General features: G+C 44.8%; 1 protein-coding gene and 1 pseudogene across 1 annotated transcript in view; both read right to left on the bottom strand.

Annotated features, from left to right (window-relative positions):
• The window catches only part of NAA25 (N(alpha)-acetyltransferase 25, NatB auxiliary subunit), a 65,107-nt gene extending 64,339 nt beyond the window's left edge, over nucleotides 1-768 (bottom strand). The window contains exon 1 of the mRNA XM_018061148.1: nucleotides 601-768. Coding sequence (XP_017916637.1) covers nucleotides 601-658 — 58 coding nt within the window. The 5' untranslated portion in view covers nucleotides 659-768. The remainder of the gene's footprint in view (nucleotides 1-600) is intronic.
• LOC102168285 lies at nucleotides 15,647-16,211 on the bottom strand (annotated as a pseudogene).

Here is a 16,479-nt window from a genome sequence, read left to right on the forward strand (position 1 = left end):
GACCCAAGACCCCCCCGCCTCGCCGCCCCCGCTTCCCACGTGTGCCCAGAGCAGCTGTTCCTCCACCACAGGGCTCTGTATTGGGAGCCTCAAATCCGGGCCTGCTCCTGACTCGATATGGGTTGACCTTGCGTCAGCCCCTTCCCTTCTCTGGACCTGTTTCTCCCTGTGCCCCGAGCACAGTTAGTCAGACAACCCTTTAGGCCCTGCTCCCTCAAGTAAAAAGTCTTTAGTGGGGAATTTTCCCTCACGCTGGGGTGTTCCACCCTCATGCCGGAGCCAGCTTCCACCTGCGGACAGACAACGCAGCCTGCGGGTAGCGGAGGTCCCGGCGAGAGTAGTGTCTCACAGGGCCTGCCTGTCAAGCCGGCTCTGCCGACCTGCGGCCGCCCTGGCCGCGCCGCCACCAACTCAGGGCTCGAGAAAGCCAGGCCGGCGCTTACGCGAGGCCCGTGGCTGAGGCCTAGAGGCCCGCGCGGCCCGCCCCCTGTGCCCGCCGGCTCGGCTTCTGGCCCCTCAGCGCCCCTCCCGGGCCTTCGCCCCGGCTTCGGAAGCCCTCGGCGCATTCGGCTGGCGACCAGACTGGCCCCAGGCACTCACCGTAAATGGGTCGGAGGCGCCTGTCGTTAGGGTCCTGCACATGGCCCCGCGTCGCCATGATGACAAGCGCAGGACCGCAGTGCGCACGCGCGGGGCAGGCCCCCGGGAAGGGGCTGTTAAAGGGCCAGCGCCGATCTCGCGCTTCTATCGCGATGGTCGCGGGGTTGCGACAGAACGCGCCGGCGCGGAAAACACAGACACCCAAACCGCATCCCCGCCCCCCGCCCCCCAAGGTGTGTCACTTCAGTGGCTCCTTTTCCTCCGTTTTGCTGGTGAAAAGTGAGGGGAGGGATGGGGGAGAAACTTGGTTAAAGACAGGGCTCGGCTGCTCCTGCTCATCCTGTTTCTCCTCTGTGCGGAAGGACCAGTTAGACTTGCCTTTGATTCACTGTTGAGGAACCGGAAACTCTTGTGGGAGGGTGACCCCGGGGACAGTAGGGGGAAAAGGGTGCTGAGCGACAAGTAGAAACGTGCCAGAAAAGTTCGAGGTCCCTTCACCCCCTCCTCGGTGCTCAGCCTGCTAAGAAGCATCCTAGGGATCAAAGTTAACATTACCAGTTTGAGGTGATGAGAAAGGAACTTCCCTTGTGTAGTATTTTTTTCTGGAAGACCCATAAACTCAGACTAGTTACAAAGAAAACATCAAACAAATCGCACTGAGTGACATTATACAAAATGCCTGACCGGTAGGCTTCAGGACTGTCAAGGTCATGAAAAATAAGGCAACACTGAGAAGCCGTTACAGCCCAGCAATACCTAAGGAGACAAGACAACCAAACACAATGTGATATCTTCCTTGGGATCCTGGAACAGAACAAAGGGCATCAGTGGAAAAAGAGTTGAAATTCAAATGAAGTCTAGAGTTCACTTAATAGTATTGTGCTAATGTTGGTTTCTCATTTTGATGAATGTACCATGGTAATGCAAGATGTTAAGTGGTTGAGGGGTATATGAAAACTTAATCTCTTTTCACTCTCTTTTTAAGTCTAAAATTATTCCAAAATCAAAGATTTCAGAATGCTTTTATTGTTTGTTTTTTAAAATTCTCTGCTGCACCCTGCAGTACTTGGAATCTTATTTTCCCAACCAGGGATAGAACCCCTGCAGTAAAAGCAGTCTTAACCTCTGGACCACCACGAAGGCCCCTAAATGCACTTGTGGGGGGGTGACTACTTTTTAAAAACCAAATGCACTAGAAACTCTCATCCCAATTCTGTCCTGAGTTCTAGCTCAAAGAGAAAATTCCAGAAGCAATTACACAGAAAAATTCTTAGAATGGGGATGCTTGGGGAGAGAGAGTCCCTCAAATGAAGATATGATCTGTGATCCTCAGAGAAAATAGTTCCTAAAGCTGAGGAGAGTTTAAAATACACTAGATGGGGACCTCCCTGGCCATTTCACTCCAGAGGACACGGGTTTGAGCATCACCTGGGAACTTAGAAACATTATTAGGCACTGCTCCAGACATACTGGATCAAATGCTCTGGGAGTAGGGTCGGCGATTTGTATCTTTACAAATCCTCTTGTGATTTGGATTCAGACAAAAGTTTTATCCTTTTTTAGATCAGAAGCGGGCAAATTATGACCCATAGGCCAAATCTACCTTACTACTGTTTTTGTACAGTCTGTGAGCCAAGAATGATTTTCACATTTTTTAATGGTTGGGGAAAAATAAAAGAAGACTATTTCACAACGTGAAAGTTATATAAAGTTCAAAGGTCAGTGTCTATAAGTAAAATTTTATTGAACCCAACTATTCATTTATGCATTGTCTGTGGTTGCTTTTGTGCTACAACAGAAGAATTGAGTAGTTGTAACAGAGACCTTGTGGCCCAGAAGCTTAAAATAAATTTACTATCTGACCCTTTACAGAAAACATTTGCCAATTGCTATTCTAGAATACGCTCAGGATAAATGAATAAACAGATACCTCCAGGGTAGAGTTGTCAGGTCAAATATGGTACAATATTTGGGGCATCCTTACACTAAAATGATATTCACTGTTTATCTGAAATTCACATTTAGCCAGGTGACTTAGAGTTTTTAATACTTGATTTACAAGATTGTATCAGTTTCAGGTGCACAGGGGTTCTACACATTTATTTGCTAAACCCTATCCCAGGGAGAACTCCATGTTTCCCAAATCATGTTAACCAGCAAGAATGAAGGTCAGGAGCCTCCAGTAAGCTGATCCCAGGCTTGCTCTTAGGTGCTGCGGCCAGGTAGGACTGGGCTGGACTTGGGCTTGGAGAGGGGGAGAAGGGAGGAGACCTGGGGTTCATCTGTGACACAAATGAGAGAGCTGTTGAGTTACCCGAGTTTCAAGAATTTCCCAGAATGGAAAAGTGCAGCACCTTAAAAGGGAGGCTCCTGACCAGGACTGTGGTTACTGAGCTATGTAATTAGATTACCTTTGTTGGCCTGGCCCAAGAGGAATGCTGATGCTTGGCACCCTGCTACCTGAACTTGGCAGGGCTGGAGTCTTATGGACCCACCTAAGAGAGGCCTTTAGATCCTTGAGTCACCATGCTGCGTAGAATATGTCTCCCTCCACCCTGAAAGCCTGTTTGGCATACAAGCAGGATGAATTAGCCTTTTTCTTTTCTTTTTCTTACTCCTTGTCCTCAAAAGCCTAAGACTGAAGCAGTCACCTGAGTCTAGGCCTGTCCTTACCTGCTCCCTGAGCGGCACCTTTCACACACTTTGGCCTAAATAATTTCAGGTATCAAATGAGATGCCCCCCAAGGGAGCCAAAAGCCTATCCTTCTCTCTGTACCTTAGAGTTGATGTTATGGGAAAATACTTGGTATACAACAGATGTTCATTCAATGGTGGTTTCCATTATATTGACTTAGAACAGGGGGCTAAGCCCTTCGTTCTTATCCTATTTGGTGGCAGATTTGATCTGGTAGGAAACCCTCTCGCTCAGGAGCCGTGAGGCACACCAGTGTGTCGTGCTGGTAGCTGGGGCGTGCTGGTAGACAAAGGGCGGGGCTGTGCGTTACTTGGATGTAGTGGTTGTGAGCATCTCCACTGGATAACTTTTCTAATTTTCCTTTGCTTTTCTTTTCCACCTTGATCCAATGCCTAATCCTTATCCTCCACAGAATAAACAGAAGAGTGACACAGTTCATATTTTTAATGGATTTCTCGACCTTTTAAAAATGTATTTATTTTTATTTTTGGCTGCACTGGGTCTTCATTGCTGCGCTAGGTCTTCCTCTGATTGTGGAAAGTGGGAGCTACTCTCAAGCTTCAATGCGAGGGCTTCTCATTGCAGTGACTTCTCTGGTGGAGCACAAGCTCTAGGTGCGTGGGCTTAAGTAACTGTGGCTCGCTGGCTCAGTAGTTGTGGCACACGAGGAATATCTTGGAATTTCCTGCAATGCTTAGTATGCTGCTGCTGCTGCTTCTAAGTCGCTTCAATGCTTAGTATAAAGGACAAAAATACCAAATAGGCACAGAATTAAAGGTAGACAGAGATGAAGGCAGAAAAATACAGAACCAAGAGTTAAGAGTTGAGGGTTATGGTCTTGTTTTGGCCAATAATTTAAGATATACTCCTGGGCCTCATTTTTCCCAACAGAAAAAGAGAGAATGGGTCTGAGAGCCCCTTTCAGCTTTCAGTCCCAGAGGCGCAGCCTTTGTTCACTCTAGCACTTCCAATTCTGTCCACCAGGTGGCATATGAATGCTAAATTGCCCAGGCCTCTTTCAAATTAGAAGGGATAGATCTCAATTTAATTGTAAAAAATTAAAAATAAAACAGAGGACATTTAAAAAATAAAACAGAGGACATTTCCTGGTGGTCCAGTGGTTAAGATTCTGCATTCCCAATTTCCAGGAGATGTGAGTTCAATCCCTAGTTGTGTAAGTAAGAGGCCGCATGCAGCCCAGTTATCTTTGTAATCATTTTTTCTTTTTTGCCCACAAGGCTTGTGGGATTGAAGAAGAAATTCATAGGGCCTGGACTCCATCCTAGGCCTGTTCATGCTGATCATGCTCAGCCACCTTTTCGATGGACTCTGACCTCTGTGTTTAGTGCCTATGAAAACAACAACAGAAGGATAAGACCCCCTCCAGACAGGGGAAACTTGAAGATCGTATCTAGGTTACTCATCGCCTAAGAGAAAACATACACTAATCACCCCTTCCTCCAGACTGGCCATACATTTTTCTGTATCTGTCGGAGTGTAACCTCAGGTTTATTGATTATTGGCTAATTGTTTGACTGTTTGAGCACATGAGCACACAGCACGTGAACGCTGGGGTTATTGGGATTGCATTTTCCTTGGTTTATGTAAGTCTCAAGGAATTTGGGGCGGTGGGTTCAGACACATACACATGGGGTATAAAAGATTTTCACAAATGCTGGTCAGGGTCCTTGGCTAAGAGGAGACTCTGCCCTGGGCCCGCCGGTGTAATAAACTGCACTCCACTATCTGCATTGTCCTTCTGAGTGAGTTTGTTTCCCGGAACACATGGCTACAGCAGGGTCTTAATTCCCTGACCAGGGATTGAGCCCGGGCCCCAGTAGTGAAGGCACTGAGTCCCAGCCACTGAGGCTCCAGGGATTCCTTATATCTTTGCAATATTTATGCTCAACTTTTTATTGAGGTGTTAGTTATACACTATAAAATTCCCTTATTTCGAGAACACAATTCAATGCTGTTTTACTACATTTTACCAAATTGTGCAGCCATTAATATAGTTTAAGTTGAGAACACTGACATCCTCTTAATAATATTCCTCTATAAACTATGCTTCCTAACTTTAAAAATAATGAAATGCTTCAAAATCTAAAGCTAGAGAGAGTAATAATCATGTATACATATCACACAGGTCTGACAAATGTTACCTTTAACAAGCATAGACTTGATATTGTAGGTACATTTCTTTATCTCCCCATCTCCCTGGCTCTTCAGAGATAAGCAGCATTCTGCTATTGGCCAGTATCCTTCCTTCTACGTCTTCATATTCTTTTAATAACTTTATTTCTTTCAAAATAATTTTTTTTAATGTATTTACCTTTGGCTGTGCTGGGTCTTTGTTGCTCGTGAGATTTTGTTTAGTTGTGGTGAGCGAGGGGTGACTTTCTAGTTGCTGTGTATGGGCTTCTCATTGCAGTGGCTTCTCCCACGGAGCATGGACTCTGGGGTGTGTGGGCTTCAGCACGTGGCTTCAGCAGTTGCAGCTCCAGGGCTCTAGAGCATGGGCTCAATAGTTGCGGCGTAGGGGGTTTAGTTGCCTGACAACATGTGGGTAGGGACAGAACCTACATAGGGACAGAACCTATGTTTCCTACACTGGCAGGGGGATTCTTTACCACTGAGCCACCAGGGAAGGCCTTTTGTTTTCCCTTCAACTTCTGGGATATGGGGAGGGGGTGGTTTGCCGTGAAGAAGTGTTTTGTTTTTTTGCAGCCTTTTCCCCACGGCTGTATTATTTTTCAATTGCTTTAGGAATTCTAGTATTCTTACGGTTTTGTTTTTAACATTTAAACCTTTGACCTGTTTGGAATTTTACTCAGCATGAGTAATGAGGTAGGGTTCCAATTTTATCTTTTCCTGTTGCTCCAAACCCTATTTATTGAATAATCCATCTTTTTATTGATTTATTATTATTATTTACTTTACAATATTGTATTGGTTTTGCCACACATCATCATGAGTCCGCCACGAGTGTACACGTGTTCCCAATCCCGAAACCCCATCCCTCCGGGTCATCCCAGTGCACCAGCCCCGAGCATCCTGCACCCTGCATTGAACCTAGACTGGCGATTCATTTCTTATACGATATTATACATGTTTCAATGCCATTCTCCCAAATCATCCCACCCTCTCCCTCTCCCACAGAGTCCAAAAGACTGTTCTATACATCTGTGTCTCTTTTGCTGTCTCGCATACGGGGTTATCGTTACCATCTTTCTAAATTCCATATATATGCGTTAGTATACTGTATTGGTGTTTTTCTTTCTGGCTTACTTCACTCTGTGTAATCGGCTCCAGTTTCATCCACCTCATTAGAACTGATTCAAATGCATTCTTCTTTGAATAATCCATCTTTTTCACAAGGCACACAATGCCATCTTTATCATATCTTACATTTCCATATGCATTTCTGTCGAGTCACAGGACAGTCTGCAGGATCCTTTCAAGGGCAGGTCAATGCTGGGGCCACAAATAAGGGCTCTGCGGAGCTGACTGGAAGCTGTGTTCTGAGTCTGAACTTGATCTATACAGCCTCTGGGTTGCTGAACTCTGGGAAGAGCCTTGTCAGCTGCAAATGGCTGCTAGCTGCCAAGAAGGCAGTCTTTGATTTAGAAAAAAGGAGCTTCTAGGAAGTAGTGCTGCTGTGTGGTCAGGTCTCTGGTGAAGATAAAGCATAAAGGATAAGAGATTAAAACTCACAAACTGATTCTAAAATCTATATGCAAAAGACCTATAGTGGCCAAATAAATCTCGAAAAAGAGGAACAGAGTAGCAGGACTTACATGATGAGATTTCAAGACATACTATAAAGCCACAGTCATTAAGACAGTGTGCTATTGGCCTAAGACAGATAAATAGATGAGTAGGATAGAGAGTCCAGATACATGTGCTTGGATTTATGACAAAGGCCCCAGTCCAGTTCAGTGGAAGAGTGAAGTCCCCGCTCCCCAGTAAATGGAGCAACAGGCTATACCTTAAAAGCAAACAAACAAAAAACCTGTGGGACTTTCCTGGCAGTCCAGTGCTGGGACTCTGTGTTTCCACTGCAGGGTGCTAGGGTTCAATCCCTGGTTGGGGAACTAAGATCCCTCACGCCCAAGTGTGGCAAAGAAACAAAAAGCCCTTTACCCCAACCTCAGACCATACAGAAATATTAATTCAAGATGGGTCACAGACTGAAATGTAAAAAGTAAAACAATAAGACTTCTGGAAGAAAACATAGAAGAATATCTTTGTTACATGGGGCAAGCAAGGTTTTTTTAAAATGAGCACAAAAAAGCACAAATTATAATAGATAATTCTTCCCTTTATTAAATATTTATATAGTGCCTACTGGGCACTATATATGCTAGGTGCCAGACATGCCCATGAAAAAATGTCAGCCCAGACTTGGAGCAGCTGGTTCAGTTCGAGAGGATAGACAGGCACCTCCTCAGGCAACAATACTGTAGCTCTCTAGGGGCTCTGATTGGTGATCACAGGAGGCAGTGGGGGCCAGAGGAGGGGTACCTTACCCAGAGTTCTTAAAAGGCTTGTTGTAATATGTGAGGTCAAAGCCAAGTCTTGAAGGATAAGGAAAGCCTGACAAGTCACAGCAGACAGAAACTGCTTTCAAAGTCCTAGCAGGGACAAGAGAAGGTGGGTACAACTGCAAGCTCTTCAAGCTGGTGGGAGCAGGTGCTTGGGACTGGATATAGTTTCAAGAATGTATCTATGTTGTTAATTTTCCTGTAATTGAACTTGGTTCTCCAAGTTCATTGTACACAAGAATCTTCTAAAATTCTAAAATGAACCCACCAACTTCTAAAATGAACATTCTGGGACTCTGCCGCAGAAATGTTTACCTATTTATCTAATAGGTGTGAAGTGGGCCTGAAAATGCACCTTAATGAGCCATCCTTCCCACCCCACCCCCCATGACACTACTTCTGCCAGCCAGCAAACCACCCTTGGAAAAACAATGACTATGCACTAAGGTTCTTCCCCCTGGGAAACAGGAAGTACTTTCTTTGGCAGCGTGGGGCCAAGACAGCTGTGAGTTTTCTGGAAAATCAGGTTATGACGCAAGTGAGCCTGGTGTCTCCTTCTCTGGATCTAGAAGGGCTCTGTGCAAGCATCTAAGGGATGAGGGGCAGAGCCAGGGGGCAGAGAGCAGCAGCTTCTGGGAACTCTGCCTAGTAACCAGGAGGTCTAGACGATTTTCCAGCATGCCCTGGGGACTCAGGTCCAATCTCCATTCTCCTTATGAGTATGTATGAGCCCCCAGAAGTCAGCTGAGTTTCCTAGCCACCTGCTTCAGAATTGACAGAATAATGTAAACATTTCGGAGCCTGAAGGGCATACCAATAGCGTGTTTCACGGCCTGGCGCCTTGACTAGGAGACTATTTTCTACCAGTGTTTTCGCAAGTGTTTCTTCCATAATAGATGAATATACCTATGAGCATGTGGAAAATATCAAACAAAAAGGATTGTTTAAAGACTACCCTGAAAGTTCTACCTTCACTGACAGGGTTGGTGAGTATGAGTGCACTTCCTGTAGCAGACACTAGGATGACTCCCTAATAGCAACCTCCTGGCAATTCCCTGGTAATCCAGTAGTTAAGACCCTGGGCTTAGGTTAAGACCCGAGGGCCCAGGTTCAATCCCTGGTCAGGGAACTAAGATCCCACAAGCCCTGTGGCATGGCCAAAGGGGAAAAGTCATTCCAAATGGCAACCTCCCCCTTTACTCCCTGCCAAAGGCCTTATTTCCCCTTCCCAGCTTGTCAATTGTCTAAGTACCTCCAGGTAATCATAAGGTGACCAACTAATGGGCCAGCTCCCGGGATCATTCAGAGATAGAAGGAGAAAGAACCCAAAACTCATCGGTGGAAATTAAGAGGTTAGTGGAGGGGGTGGGGAAGCAAAGGCTAACCATAAATACTTGAGAATTACCAACTCATGAGAAGTGGAGATATTTATGAATACATGGATGGCTGGAACTTATATAACCGATAAATGCATATCCTACAGGTTTGCCCAGGAATGCCACGCTTGAGTGCACATCTAACTGAAATGAATGTCATATCTAATCAAAGAACTAGAAATTCATTCTTCAACAAAATAGAAGCAAACCAAATGTTCATCAACTGTAGAATGGGTTAATAAATTGTGATATGCTCAAAATTTATTTGGGATGCTATGCAGAAATGATAATGAACAAACTAAGGCTATATGTGAGAACATGAGTGAATATATTGCATGAAATATGAAATATAAAATCAAATATTGCATGAAATAAGTCGGACACTGAAGGGTATATAATAAGTTATTTACATGATATACAGGAACAGGTAAAACTTCTTTGACATAAAATATTATATAAATTTAAGGTATAAAACTTGTTAATTTGATGCATTCATATATTGCAATATGATTACCACCTTAGCAATTGCTAACACCTCTATCATCTCACACAATTATTATTTCTTTTTTGTGGTGAGAACACAAAACAATGATAGAAGTCAGAAGACTGGTTATCCTGTAGGAATAGGGAATAGGGTTAAATGGGGAAAGAGCCTAAAAGAACCCACTGGAGCTGGAAATATTCTATTTCTTGATCTAGGTGGTGGTAACAGGCATGTAAACATATGTAAAAATTCATCGTGTAAACTCCCCTTCTAGGTAGAATTTCTCCTAGCAAAATGAGAACATATGTCTACACCAAAAACCTGTATACAAATATTCAGGGACTTCCCTGGCGGTTCCAGTGGTTAAGACTCTGCTCCTCCACTGCAGAGGGTGTAGGTTTCATCCCTGATTGGGGAACTAAGATCCCACATGCCATGTGGCATGGCCAAGAACAAAAAACAAAACAAAACAAAATCCCAAACGTTGTTCATAGCAGCGTTATTCGTTGTAGCCAACAGGCGGAGACAACCCTTTATTCGTTTGCTAGGTGCTCCCTGGTGGCTCAGACAGTAAAGAATCTGCCTGCAATGCGGGAGACCTGGCTTCGATCCCTGCGTGGGAAAGATCTCCTGGAGGAGGACATGGCTCCCCACTCCAGTATTCTTGCCTGGAGAATTCCATGGACAGTGGAGCCTGGCAGGCTATAGTCTATAGGGTGGCAAAGAGTGAGACACGACTCAGTGACTAACACTTTCACTTTCAGGGCTGCTGGAGCAAAGTACCATAGACTATATGCCTTAAATAGAAATTTATTTTCTCACCATTCTGAAGGCTAGAAGACAGAGATCAAAGTGTCAACAGAGTTGGTTTCTTCTGAGGCCTCTCTCACTGGCTTCTACTTGACTGTTTCCTCCTTGTATTCTAACATAGTTTTCTCTCTGTGTGTCTGTGTCCCTATTTCCTCCTATTCTAAGGAAACCAGTCAGTTGGATTAGGGCCCATCCTCACTTTACTTAATTACCTCTTTAAAGACCCTGTCTTCAAATACAATCACATTTTTAAGTGCTTGAAATTAGGACTTCAACATGTGAATATTTTATTTTTTATTTTATTGAAATACAGATGACTTACAGTGTTGTGTTAGTTTCTGGTGTACAGCAAATTGATTCAGTTATAGATATATATGTATATACACATGTGTATTCATTGTTGTTCAGTCGCTCGTTCATGTCTGACTCTTTAGAGACCCCATGGACTGTAGCCCCCCAGGCTCCTCTGGCCGTGGGATTCTACAGGCAAGAATACTGGAGTGGGTTGCCATTTCCTTCCCCAGGGGATCTTCTGTCCCAGGGATCAAATCTACATCTCCTATATCGGCAAGTGGATTCTTTATCACTGAGCCACTAGTGAATGTGTTCTTTCTAAAATTCTTTATATGTTATTACATTATACATTGTTAATAGGTTCTTGAGTATAGTTCCCTAATTTTTGAAGGACATAATTCAGGTCATAACAAACCCACACGTCCATCGACTAACAATTGGAAAACAGAATTGGTATATCCATCATAAAAGAATATCATTCAGCAGAAAAAAAAAATGAAGTATTGACCCATGCTACAACATAAATAAATCTCAAAAACATCATGTTGAGTGAAAGAAGCCAGTCACAACAATGTACATATTGTCCGATTCCATTCCTATGAATGTCCAGCACAGAGTAGTGATTTCCAGGCCCAGAGTGGAGAAAAGGGAGAAATAGAGAGTGACAACTCATGAGCTCAAAAGTTCCTTTTGAGGTAGCAAAAATATTCTAAAATTAATTGTGGTGATGGTTGCACAACTCTGTGAATATACTAAACACCACGAAAAGTTTAATTGAGTGAATTGTATTAATATATGAATTATATCCCAGGAGAGCTGTTATGAAAAATTCACTGCACTATACCCTTAAGATTTCTGCACTTTATTGTGTCGTTGGTCTCAATACAAATTAAAACAAATCAAAACTATATTGTCCCATTGACAAAAAGTTTCTATTGCATAGCACAGAGAACTCTATCCAATCTCCTGGGATAAACCATAATGAAAAGAATGTATATATATGTATAACTGAGTCGCTTTGCTTTACAGCAGACATTGGCACAACATTGTAAATCAATTATACTTCAAGAAAAACAAACAGAGGGACTTCCTTGGCATTCCAGAGGTTAAGACTCCATTTTCTTTACTGCAGTGGGCACAGGTTTGATCCCTAGGGAACTAAGATCCCACATGCTGTGCTGTGTGGCCAAAAAAAAAAAAAAGCAAAACTAGCTAAGATAGTCCCCCGTTGTCCGGGGACTTGCTCAGTGGCAGAGTTGCCCCTCAGTGTATCTGAAAAAGCATCAGAGAGACTAAGCATGCAGGCAGGTGGGACCGGGTACCTGAAAATGGATGAAGCTGGGGAAGACCTGAGGGAAGGGAAAATGGAATGGCTGAGAATAAAACGGAATTCAACTCAATGAAAACAAATTTGATTTTGGCCAAACAAAAATGAAACTATAACATTTCATATGAAGCAGCTCATAAAGAAAATCAGCAACTTCTACAGATCAGAGATGACCATCAGGAACACCTTGCTGTAATCCCGCAAGTATGAATTGAGCGCCTTCTATGTGTCAGAGTCTGGGTGAGGCACCAGGCCAGGAATATGTGACTCCAGACAGCTACTGCCAAGTGCATGTGCAAGGAAGGGAAGAGCGAGGGTGCCTGCTGAAGACACAAGGAAAAGCTTCATTCTGCTAGGAAAAGCCCTAACCCTGAGCTGGGGCTGAGGCTGAGAAGGGTAAGGATGGGGGAGGCGGACAGTGTTTGTGAACTGGGAAAGTCAGGCAAGTGCTTGGGTGGGGGAAGTCCATTCTGGCTTCTCAGACAGCTTTAGCTAGAAGAGAGGGACCTCCACTTCCCCATCCTGGTACAATCACTTTGGGAAAACAGTTTGGTAGTTTCCTGTAAAATTTAAACATAGACTTACCATGTGATCCAACAGTTTGAGTTTGGCAGAGCCAGGACCAGCAAGGCAATACCTATCCCGAGGGCTTTAACAAAATTCCACTCCGGTCAGTGCTGCATCTGCCTGAACCAGGAAGGGAAAAGTTCAGGTCCTGTTCCCCAAAATTCAGCATCTATAAAGCCGAGTGGTGTTTGCATGTATGAGAGATGAGGAGTAGTCTGGCATCAAATATTGCAATTCTTCAACAAGCCCCCAAATGATCCTGGCACAAGTGGGTGGGAGGGGAGGAAGCTTCTTAAACTGTAGTTGGAGAAATACTGCCTAAGGGGAACTGCATCTAATCCTCTTTTACAGATTGTCTCCTAGTAAACAAGGCTCCGGGACTTTGTGATGGACAGGGGAGCCTGGCATGGCTGCAGTCCATGGGGTCGCAAAGAGTCAGACATGACTGAGTGATTGAACTGAGCTGAAGGGGAACTGCATCTAATCGTCTTTTACGGATTGTTGCCTAGTAAACAAGTCTCACCTAAACCCTTTCTGCTGTTGCTGTAAATCACCCCACGCTACCTGCCTCTTTTGGTTAGCAATAAAATGTTGGATAAACTTTTTTAAATTTCTGCTGCTGGATACAGGCCAGTAAAAGACATCCCTGGGAGTTAGGTGAACTTGGAGCTTGTCATTATTTCTATTTTATTCCTTGGTAACCTGGATGATGCCTCCCATTTTAAACTCTGAATTCAGAGGAACTTCTGGGTCACCCATACAGGGGAAGAAAGTGAGTTGTTTCCAGGAGATAGGAGCGTGCTATTCTTTTGTTTATTTATTCAAAGCATAATTATATCAAGTTGGTGCGTATGTGGAACAACTGGAACTCTCATACTCTGCTGGGGGGAATGTTAAATGGTACAGTCATTTTGGGAAAACAGTTTGGCAGCTTCTTGTAAGATTAAAACATAGACTTACCATATGATCCAACAGTTCCACTTCTTAGTATTAATCCAAGAGAAATAAGAACATATGTCCTGGACTTTCCTGGTGATCCATTAGCTAAGACTCTGAGCTCCCAATGAAGGAAGAGGTTGGGGTTCCATCCCTGGTTGGGGAACTAAGATCCCACATGCCGCAACTAAAGACACTATGTGGCCAAATAAGTAAATATTAAAAAAATTAATAAAAAACAACATAGGTCCTCCCAAAAGGTCTGTACAGAATGTTTCTAGCAGCTTTATCTTTATTAATGAAAAACTGGAATCAATTCTATCAACACAAATTGTGGTATATCCGTATAATGAAAAGCTAGTGCTGTGCTGAGTTGCTCAGTCATGTCCGATTGTTTGTGACCCCATGGACTGCACTCCATCAGGGTCCTCTCCATGTGGATTCTCCAGGCAAGAATACCGGAGTGGGTTGCCATGCCCTCTTCTAGGAGATCATCCCAACCCAGAGATCAAATCCAGGTCTTCCACATTGCCGGTGGAGTTTTTACTAACTGAGTCACAGGAGAAGCTCAATGGAAAGCTACTAGGCAATGAAAGGGAATATATTTTTGATATGATCAATAGCATAGGTGAACATCAAAAAACATTATGCTGAGGGAAAGAGACTGGACACAGAAGTGGACATACTGTGTGATTCTACTTCTATGGAATTTCACTCTGAAGTCTACAAAGCATCACATGGGCTGCCAGGGTCTGGGTGAGCAGTGTAGACGGAGAAGAATGACCGGAACTCTATCTTGATTGTAGTCATAGTTACAGATGTCAAAACTGCACTGTGCACTTAAAATGGCTGCTGGGCTTGTAAATTATGCTTCAATAAAACTGAAAAATAGGGTAAAAAAGAAAACTATATTATGCCAGATTACTCAACCAACAAGGCATACAAAGCAGTCAGCAAGTATAAAAGTCTGACTTAGGATTCTCTCATCAATACATTTTGTGCAGATCGGGAGAAGAGGGAGAAATTTTGATTCTTTGTGTGTGTGTGTGCTTATAAAAGTAACCCATTTGTAAGAAGTTAAAGTTGTGTAGAATGCGAGATCTTAGTTCCCCAACCAAGGATGGAACCTATACCCCCTTGCAGTGGAAGGCAGGGTCTTAAGCACTGGACTACCATGGAAGTCCATCTATTTTTTTTTTTTCTTTTTAACTTAACAAAACATGCTTTATTGAGTAAAACTGGTGAGTGAGGGCAGGACAGGGCAGACGTACACAGGGGCTGGGCACAGGAGAGTTAGGGGCTAGTACAGGGGGCCATGACTCAGGGTGCAGGAGCCAGAGATCAGAGGACACAGCTGTGGGCAGGTCTTCAGTAACTTGTCACCTGCCCTTCTGGAGGCTCTCTGAGGCTCAAGAGCCCCTGGGGGTTCCAGAGACTTGACCAGTAAGGGAAGGCGTGTGTGTCACACCTAAGGAGGGTAGATGGAAGCCCCCAGCTCCCGCTTTTGGGCCTCAGACACTAGGGCATTGTAGAAGTTCCAGATGATGGTGTGGGCTGTCCAGCACCCGGTGATCAGGGTCAGGACTGCTGCGATGACACACACCTGAGGAGGCCCTGCTGCCAGCATCAGCAGGGGACAGGATGAGAGCACCTGGACAGCAAGTACCCTTCACATGGGGCCCGAAGCTCCAGGCTGGCCTCTAAGATAGGGTTGTCCAGGGTGGAGAGTGACACAGAAACTCAGAAGCATCACCTTTTTAGCTCCATCATTCAAAGCTGAGAAACGCCAGTAACAGAGCCCATGTGGATTATCAAATGGAGTAACCACTGCCCTCCCACCCTCAATAAAAAGCAAAAACAGCCCCCAAATTGTCATGGATCACCATCTCCTTGACTCCAGCTCAAAGGTTTGGGCTCCACTGTCAAAGGAACCCCCACTTCCCTACTCGAATTAGATGTAATTCTTAGTGGGGCACTTGGAAGAACCCCAAATGTGTGGGCTGATGGTGACTATCAGGCCATATAATGACTGGAGCCCTAGGACCCCCTACCCCAGGAGGGCAGGTGCAGGACAGTGGCCCCCAACTCAGCAACAATAGGCCAGAAGTCACCTAGTCCAGGTAGATGGAAGCCTCCAGCTCCTGCTTTTGGGCCTCAGACACTAGGGCATTGTAGAAGTTCCAGATGATGGTGTGGGCTGTCCAGCACCCGGTGATCAGGGTCAGGACTGCTGAGATGACAAAGATGATCTGGAAGATGAGCACCAGACAAGCCTTGGAATCCGCACTTTGTTCCCAAGAGGTAGACCAGCAGGCCGAGCAGGACCACAGGTAGAGAAATGATGCAGAGGGTTCGGATAGCCTGCAGGTCCTGGGGCAGCGCCAGCAGCAAGTTGTACACCTCGCACTGCATCCACGCAGAACATCCAAAGCCCCTCCCACACCACCTGGACCACCACAATGCCATTGCTGATGAAAACGTTTACCTTCCACAGGGGTTGGGTGCAGGACACGACGACATTTACCCAGCCAAGCAGCGTCAGGATGATCTCCAGTATTTGCAAACCAGAGGAGGCCATGGTGAGGCTGAGGAGCAGCAAAGGAGTCCACAAAGATTTGGAGTAGCTGGCTGAGTCTATTTTTTTTCTTTTAATATTTATTTTTATTTGTGTATTTGTTTGGGCTTCCCAGGTGGCACCAGTGATAAGGAACTTGCCTGCCAAAGTTCTTTGGAAACATAAGAGACACAGATTTGATCCCTGGGTCGGGAAGATCCCCTGGAGGAGGGCATGACAACCCACTCTAGTACTCTTGCCTGGAGAATCCTATGGACAGAGGAGCCTGGGC

The sequence above is a fragment of the Capra hircus genome, chromosome 17 (genome assembly GCF_001704415.2).
Source record: "Capra hircus breed San Clemente chromosome 17, ASM170441v1, whole genome shotgun sequence".
Taxonomy (NCBI): Eukaryota; Metazoa; Chordata; class Mammalia; order Artiodactyla; family Bovidae; genus Capra; species Capra hircus.